Source organism: Plasmodium gallinaceum (assembly GCF_900005855.1).
Source record: "Plasmodium gallinaceum strain 8A genome assembly, contig: PGAL8A_v1_92, whole genome shotgun sequence".
In the NCBI taxonomy this organism is placed as follows: Eukaryota; Apicomplexa; class Aconoidasida; order Haemosporida; family Plasmodiidae; genus Plasmodium; species Plasmodium gallinaceum.
The window spans coordinates 87,427-96,944 of NW_021628257.1; the positions used below are offsets into that span (position 1 = coordinate 87,427).

The 9,518-nt window shown below is 17.7% G+C and overlaps 1 protein-coding gene across 1 annotated transcript, besides 3 other annotated features; it reads right to left on the bottom strand.

The window, feature by feature from the left end:
• Positions 1–1,143: 1,143 nt before the first annotated feature.
• Positions 1,144–1,563: a repeat region.
• Positions 1,564–2,814: 1,251 nt separating this feature from the next.
• Positions 2,815–3,229: a repeat region.
• Positions 3,230–3,780: 551 nt separating this feature from the next.
• On the bottom strand, positions 3,781–4,905 carry PGAL8A_00324600 (fam-e protein; the record flags this gene model as incomplete). Its single annotated transcript, XM_028672272.1, has 2 exons — positions 3,781–3,800; positions 3,945–4,905. 2 exons carry the CDS (start codon positions 4,903–4,905, stop codon positions 3,781–3,783), a joined length of 981 nt encoding a protein of 326 aa, XP_028528841.1.
• A 4,511-nt stretch (positions 4,906–9,416) lies between these two features.
• Positions 9,417–9,518: a repeat region.

A 9,518-nucleotide genomic window follows, 5' to 3' on the forward strand; every position in this document is an offset into this window, starting at 1 on the left:
TTAATAAAATTCAAAAAAAAAAAAAAAAAAAAAAAAAAAAAAAAACATAAATAAGAATAATATAATAAAGAAAAAATAAATTATTTTTCGAAAATAATATTATTTAGATAAATCTATATATTTATTTTAAATGTTCTCTTTAGATAGAAAGGAAGAGAATATTTTTAATTAATTTATGAATGAATTTATTAATTTTAATAAATAAAATTAATTAATTATATACTTTTAAAATAATAATATTAAATTACAATATATCTATTTATAATGCTTCCTTATTGATGATAAATTAAATAGTGTTTTTTATCTTTTTGTAATAAATTAGATCCAATATAATTTATAAAAACATAAATTAATATAATAAATCTATAGTAAATTAAATATGTTACAATTTTAATGTCATTTCTAATAATAAAAAAAGTTCATTATTAAATTTATTATATCGTGCATTGATTTATTAGTTACTTATTCTAAGTTTATTATTGATTTATTAATTTTGTACTTAAATACATATAATGCATATTAAACAAATAAAAAAATAAAGAGTATTTGAGTAATTTATACTATTTTTATTTATTATATAATTATTTATTTATAGATGTCATATAATCCTTACATAGATATGCTACACAATGTAGAATAACTTACTTCTTTATAAATTTTCAATCTATTTAAATAAAAAATATATTAATTCTCTGGCATTAATTTACATAGCATTACAAAGACAACACTTTTTATCGTATATATATGAATTTAATAATAAATAAATTTAAATTTACCAAAAATGAATAAAAAAAAAATTTACTTTAATGTTCACATTTTCTAAAATATATTAAATGTACAACTAAATTTACAAGTATATTACATTTTATCTCATTTAATAGTCAAGAATATCCACAATACTATTCTTGATGAACTTGAGAATTTATTATAAAATTAATGAATATATAATTTAATAATTCGTCATCCTTGAAGAAATAACTTCTTCTTGAAGTTATTTATTTTACTATTAAATAAAATTAAATTATATATATATATATATATATATATATATATATGTATATATAAAATTAACAATATTTGTTTTATAATAACTTATCAAAGTATAGAAGTATGAAATATTTTAATATACTTTGTTTATTTACTATTTATTTGCTAATTGACTTCTAATGACTTTAATAGAGTATCACCTCAATAAATCAATAAAAAGTAAGCAAAGTAGCATCTACTAATTTAAATGATTTAAAAATTATATTAATGATAAAAACTCATGAATTTTACCTTTACCAATTACTATATTGAATATTTGTTGATTTTTAAGAGGCACTTATTTATTTTTCTAAAAATGTTTTATTTTTATTAAAAATCTAAATCCCCATTAAATATAGATTTTTAAGTAATAATTCTTTTAATTATAATTATATTATTAAACATAAGAAATTAATTTTTCTTAATTTAAATTTAAAAAAAAAAAAAAAGTAAATATTAAAGCACAGATTCAAATTATATTAATTTATTTTAAATGGAAATTTTATCTTTTAATGTGTAAAATTTTTCGCTAAAAAAAAATTTTTAACAAAAAATTTTCACAAGAGTATTAAACAAAATAATATTAAAATAATAAAAATAACTTAAAAAATAAATTAAAAAAATAGCAAATTTTTTTTTATTTTTTTTTTTTTCAATTAGAAATTGTGCATAACCTTATATTTTTCATACTACTATTAATTATCATTCTTAAAATATAAATATTGTCTTTCATTAACAAGCTATTTAATAAAATTTATTCTTTATTAAAAAAATATAATTCAGAAAGAGCATGTAGAACTATATTTACCTAATTTAAAAAAAATTAACTTTTAAAAAAAAATATATATTCTATATAATTGAACTACTTAATAAAAAAATAATCACTTTCTGTATATATGTCTTAAAAACTAATAATGAAATATACTTTTATCCACATATATATTTGTTATACTCCTAGATTCTAATTATTAAAGAAAAGTTTATATAATTCCAAAAAAAAAACAATCTTAAAAAAATTCATAATTTACTTAATATGTATTTTCATAATTAAAGCATTACAAAAAAAAGCCATCACAATTCACAAAACCTTAAAATTTTTTAAAATACATCATGCCTTTATCTTTTTTCAAAAAAAAAAAAAAAAAATGCAATAATAGAAATAAACATTTCAATAAAAAGTAATACTGATACAAAAAATATTTTTTTCTCACATACAGAAGGTACAAACTCATTAGTGTGTAAATGCAACTCCACAAAGATGTATATATATATATATTCTCAAATGTCTTACATACATAACTAATTATTTAGATAAATTAAATTTGTGTCTTATTAAATATTTATAACAATAGATAATACTATTTATTGATAATTAATCTGTGCATATTAATGATATGAATAAAGCATACGTAATTTAACTTAAAAAATTTAATTAAATTCGATCTTAAAACATGTTATGTAAAAACTTTAAAAAGATGGAACAATTTATTATTATAATTTCATTATAGTAAATCCTAATTTACTATTTCTATATTTGCATAATGTTTAATAAAAGACATTATTAACCTTCTTGAGAATAAAAAGTAAAAGCCGTATGGGATATAAATAATTAGCTATGCAATCTCTAGATAAAACAAAAAAAAAATTAGTTGTTAATTTTTTATTTTCTTTTTATAAATTTAAAGTACATAAAAAAATATATATATATTTTCTTTTAAAATAATTTAATTGATGAAAAATTAAAAGGAAGGGATGTAGAATAAACGTTACTTGAATGCTTTTTTTTGTTTAAATTTATATAAGAAATTTTTATATTAACAATAGTAAAATTTTCATAGTTTGTAGTATTTATATAATTAATTTTTAATTTTAGCTATTCTCGTTTGTTAATTTAATAGGAATGTATTGGAATTCCTAAATATTACTCATAACAATATAAATAAAATATATGTTATAAAAATTGATAATTAATGAGGATTTAAATTTTTTAATAAAAACACAAGATCTTTATTAAAATAAATAATTATCATATAATAATAATAGATATTCAATGAAATAAACTTTATAAATGCAGTGTAGTAGTTTATGTCACTTGAAATTACACTTTAACTCATTAAATTACTACGAAAAACTCTATATGCTCTTTATAAATCGTTTTGTTCACTACTTTAGCTAGGTCAATGTATATACAATTAATAAATCATATAAAAAAATATTTTCCCATTAAATAGAACAGAATTTTCTTTTTCTACATGATTTCCATTAATTTGTTCAATACTAGCAAGATAACTGAATAGCCAACTAATAAATCAAATTCTCAATTATTTATAATGCAATATTTTTTTTAAAAAACAAAAGCAAGAGGAGTCAGTTTAAATATTTTTCACTAATTTATTTGCTCATTACTCTAACAAAATATTTGAATATTTAATTTATATATTTATATAATCAAAAATAATGTAAACTCATTATTCAAAAAAAGTATATAACATTTGGGAAATATAAATATAAAAAAAAAAAAAAATTTCAATTTCAAATCGTATATATATATATATATATATATATATACATACTTAGTTTAAATATATGGATGAAATTTTTTTTATCGTTTATAATTTAATTATTACAATAAAAGGTTTCATATAAATATTCAAATAAATATAGGAAATAGAAAATATAAATTCCTCACTGTTAATTTCACACTTTTCTTGTAAGGATTTTTGCCTTTTTAATAAACATAGTAACTCCTCTTTTTTATCTTCTATAAGCTTTTCCTAAAAAAAATATAAAATTTATTTAATATACATAAAATAAATATATCAATATGTGACGGTTCTTTCTTTATTAAAAAATTGAAAAATATAAAGTATATATGTAATAAAAGCGTTATTATACTGAAATGTTTATGAACAACTTACTTTTACGACGTCTAAGAAATTTATATACAAAGCACCAAATAAAAACAAGCATAACTAGGAAGGGCAAAAGAGATGTCGCAAGAAGAATAGATGAACTAGGTCTATTTTCATGACTTATAGGCATATATGTTGGTGCAGGTTCTATTATTCCTCTACTTGGAAATATGTTTTTTATAGAACTAATTTCTAGTTTTTCACATGAAGTTAATTCCTTTATACCTTTGAATTGGCAAAGTTGTGCATCACATATAAAATTTGAATCTTTTGTTAAGCAGCTACCTGGAAGATATAAAAATTGTCTATTTTCTAAAGAGTTATCTGAAAATTTATCTGTATAAATTAATCTTCCGTTATAATTTGCACTAAAACATGATAAATTACCATTTACATCTTCACATAAATAAAACATACAGGGTTTATTTTCAATATATTTCCCTTTTAAAATATGACAGGCACTTCTACCAAAAGATAAATCCCTATATTTGAATTCAGTAATTGTATGTTTTGAATTTTTTGAACGTCTTATATTAATTATGTTATCTGTTCCATTAATAACGTCATATGAATTAAACGAAAGTGTTTTTCCTAAGTAACTTGCATCAATGTGTTCACATATTGTTGCTTTTTGGCTTATTTTTCTAAAACGGCATAAATATGTTTTATTTGGATATTTATAAGAAAAAGATTTATATTCAAATAAAAACACAATACCATCCACATCATTATTTGAAAGAAATATTATCCTAGAGTGATTATATGGTTTATAATGTTGAAATTTAAATATGTTTTTTGATAAATCATTTAACCTGTCATTTGAATGGTTCTCTGCCTTAGTTGGTAAAAGTCCATAACTACAAAATACTGAAGTGTATTTATGTGAATCTAAAGGACAAATACGCATAAAACATTCGGTAACTTCTCCTTTTGTAATTTCGCATCCTTCATTATATAGAAGTGCCATTTATAAAATTAATAATATAATATGCATATATTTTTCATATATGTTATTACTTAGAGTTTCGTAGGTTTTTCCTTTATATTTATTTAATTATTTCTTTTTTAATATATCATTTTATTGTAAATTGTATTTTATTCCTTGTAAAAATTATAATTTCTAGTAAAATAAGTAATATTCACAAAAAACTTAAAATTTGCTTTCTTAATCTTTTATTTAAAGATTATAGTTTAATTGCATTTTTTTTTTGAAAAATATATTTTCATAAAATTTAGAATTCACATGACACTTTTTAATATATACTAATGTTTTGATTTTTTTTTTTTTATAAAAAAAATAAGAAGCGAAAAAATTTAAAATATGTTTGTATTATTTATTAAATGTAAAATGGTAGTAATATATATTTGAGAACTTTTATATTAATAAATATATAATAATTTTCAGAATAATTAAAATTACAATTATATTAATAAAAAAATATATAATAAAATTTATAGTTATATTTCTTAGTAACTATAAATAAATAGCAATCGTATACTAATGTATTGTAACAGTTAATATTTAGTTAAATAGTGCAACAGAGAGGTAACGAAATAGTACATGCGATAATGTTTTCGTAAGTAAATAACAATAAGCTAAAATTAAGAAAAACAAAAAAAATAAAATAAAATATAGATAAAATAAATTTTAATTGATATAATAATAACATTAAAATATATATTTAACTCACTTTAATATTTACGCAATAATATTATAAATTAATTAAATGTTAAAGGCAAAATTAAAAAAAAATAAAGTATATTATTTGTTTACATGCAAATATGCTTTATCATAGCAAAATAGATAAAAATAGTTATTAAAAAAAAAAAAATAAAATAAAATATTAATATTAAACTCATTTATTTATAATAATATTTAGGTTGAAGTTGCATAAAAAATTATTAAATACAAGATAAATATAATTTAATTTAAATTAATCTTTAAAATGCGAATAATACAGAATATTATTGACCTTTTTATATGTAATATGATGATATACAGTATTGAAAGGAGTTTTGTAGTACATGAAACATATTAAAAATATTCATACATTAAGATTTATGGATATCAAGATAAAATTATCCTTTTCCTAATATTAAGCAAACTATAAGGAAAATATAAAGTTGTTATACTTGTTCATTAATTAATAAAATGCATAACTAAAAAAATATTCTTTTACTTTTTATTTATTAATTTTCTTTGAAATTATATTTTATTTACATAATTTTTTTTTTTTTTTATGGTTTGTTGATTTATTAATTGCCTCTTCAATGACTTTGCCGTAATAATGAATAAACAAATAAACACCATATAGAGTTTTCTTTACATTTTTTGAGTTTTACAAAAAATATATTTAAGTAAAAATTTTTATGTCAAAATTCAAATTAAAATTTACTGTATGTTCTAATATATGATAATTTAGCATACAAGATAAAAATGTATTTAAGTAAAAATGTTTATCTATATTAACAGAGTAAATATTCAAACTGTTTAAATTGTATTAGAACATTTAAGAATTTAATAAAAAAGATAAAAACAAAATTATTTTGTTTTACTTATACTATTTTAAAATTTCATTTAATTTTTTCAAATATTATATTAACTCCTATTAACTTATTTTACGTCAATGATCAAAATATATTTAACAAATGTATTTCTAAAGATCAAAAAATTTTATAAACGAAACGTTTAACCAAGAGATTCAAAGGAATAAAAAACATGTCAATATAAAATAAATTTAATAAAACAAAAATAAATAAAAAATGACTTTTTCTTTTATCTTAACTAACAAATATTCATTGTTAATTTTATATTTTCTATGGAGATATTAAGTATTATTCGGAAATATTTGATAGTAGTATCTTTTATAAATTGTTTATTTAATAGTGAGTTTTATCATTTATTAAGTTTTCGCGAATTAATTTTTAAAACAATGAAAAACTAAATTAAAAATTTAAAAAAAGAAAAAGCATAAAAAATTGTTAATAACTTTAATTTAAACTTATTATTTTATTCTAGAAAATTATCTCATGTACTGTAAAAAATTAAAATATCAATTATTTTTATTTATAGTGTTTTCTGTTTTTATTAAGGTATATTATTTTTTTAATATAAAATCTACAGTGTGTACAAGTACATAACTAAAGAAAATTTTTGAACTCATTTTTTTTTTTTGTTCATTATTAAATAAATTAGTAATTAAATTGATTCTTAGTGGAGATAATGTGAATAGAGACATGATCAAGAAAAAAATAAAAGTGTACATATTCATTTTGTTGCTAAAATATACACATAAAATAAACCATGCCCTTTTATATATATTTTCGAAAAGAAAGATAAAATTGAAATATATGTTTTTCTTATAAATATTTTTTCAAATATAATATGAAAATATAAAAGAAGAGGAGAAAAAAGAAAAAGAATATAAAATGGTGCTACCTGTATGTCGAATGCTATATAAAACAATGAATCTTTTATTTATTAATATAAAAACAAAAATTTTGTTTTCACAGTAAAATATTTTATGTTTATCTTATTCTTTTGTATAATTAAAATATATATTTGACTCTTTTTTTTTAAAAATAATATACATAAGAAATTTATGAATTATCTATTGTAATTTAAAAATTTAAATATATGTATGTTCTTCGATAAACATATGAGGTGAAATGTAGATACACATTACACATAATATTAAGAAAATAATATATCAATTTTTTCATATTACAATTATAAAAAAAAATATTAGCAATTCAATTTATATTTAGGATATTCCTCACTAATTTTTTATTAAAAAAATTATTATTTCAATTTTTTAATCTGTGTATTTTCGTATACCAAACAATTCCAGAAGTATATTTAGGTATTCATTATGTTTTTATAAAAACATAATTTAACATAAATTTCTTTCTTATCACCATAGTTATTATAAAATAAACATTCTTTTTCATAACCCCGTGGTGAAAAAGCATCCCCGCAGTATTTTAGTATATCCATTACAAGCATCTATTTCATTCTAAGGTATTTAAATATTATAGATTTATGTGTACTGTTTAGCAACATATGCACTATTTTTATAAAAAGTAGCATTTTATTTATTAGAAACATTATTCTTCACTTATAAAACTTCTTGTTTTTAGATTAAAAAGCAGTTAGTGTATTTAAAAATTTACTAGCACAAAATAATATTTTTGAAGTAAATAAATAAAAAGCATGTTATATCGTAATTATGTATAACTTAAAAAGGTATACGCGTCTTATTATAAATAAATATTTGTATTATATGAATATATATAATAAAAGTAATAACGTTATTATAATTTTTTTATAAATAATATAGTAAACTACTCAAGAAAAATAAGTTTTGTTGTATAAATTATTAGTTTATTAAAAATTTTAAAATCTACAATATGTTATGATATATTCTAAAAAAAAAAAATTATTCCATCTTTTTTATATTTAAATATATATTATATATATATTAATTATAATAATTCAAAACACTATAACTATAAATAATTTTTTCTGACTATACTAAAATTAGTATAAATGGAGCTTGTTTTTAATAGAAATTTACTATGCTAAATATAATAACCTAAAAAATATATTTTATACATAACCAATTTATATTATATTGTAGTGTTAATATATGAATAATCTATTTTTTATGTGATAATAAAATTTAACTTTTATGAATTTTTAGAAATTTACTTGGAATATTTATGTAATTTCTAAAAGAAAAAATATAATTATGAGTATTATATCTCTAACTAATTAAGTAAGAATTTTTTTAAATTATTCATTTTAAAAATATAATTCCCCTACTATATATATCATAATTATTCTTATCATAACAAAAAAATATTTTGAGAAAAAATATAATAAATAAAATTAATATAATTATTATTGCTATAATTGATTTACAATATACGATGCTTCCAATTTACATTATTATTGAAGAACAAGAACTTTCTTTTATATTGTAGTGCTGTTTTTTTAACAAATAATATTATTAGTTTTAAATTTGTCATTTATTTATTTATTTATTTATTTTTTCTTTTATTGTCTTATATCTCATGAGAAAGATGAAATTTTGCTAATTACATTATCTGTTTAATTTACATTATTATAATCTTTAAAATTATGTGTATGATATATAAAAAGAGCAATTTTTTTAGAAAAACAAATTTATATAAATATAAATATGTCTTTAAATAAATGAGGTTATTTTTTATATCAATACAAAATTTGCTTACGAAAATCATGAAAAGATAAAAAAGAAGGATTTTTATTTCACTTATACAAAATGATTGTCATATCACTAGTTAAAATAACTGTAATACTGTTATTTTAATATACTTTCTTTCAATATAATAAATATTGCAATATAAAAAATAGTGTACCTAATAATGTTTAAGTAAATTTTACAATAACTTGCACATTAACTTGGTGGTTAATAAAAGGCTTCAGGGTTGAGGTTTAGGGTTGAGGGTTGAGGGTTCAGGGTTTAGGGTTTAGGTTTAGGGTTCAGGGTTTCAGGTTTTAGGTTTAGGGTTCAGGGTTTAGGGTTCAGGGTTTAG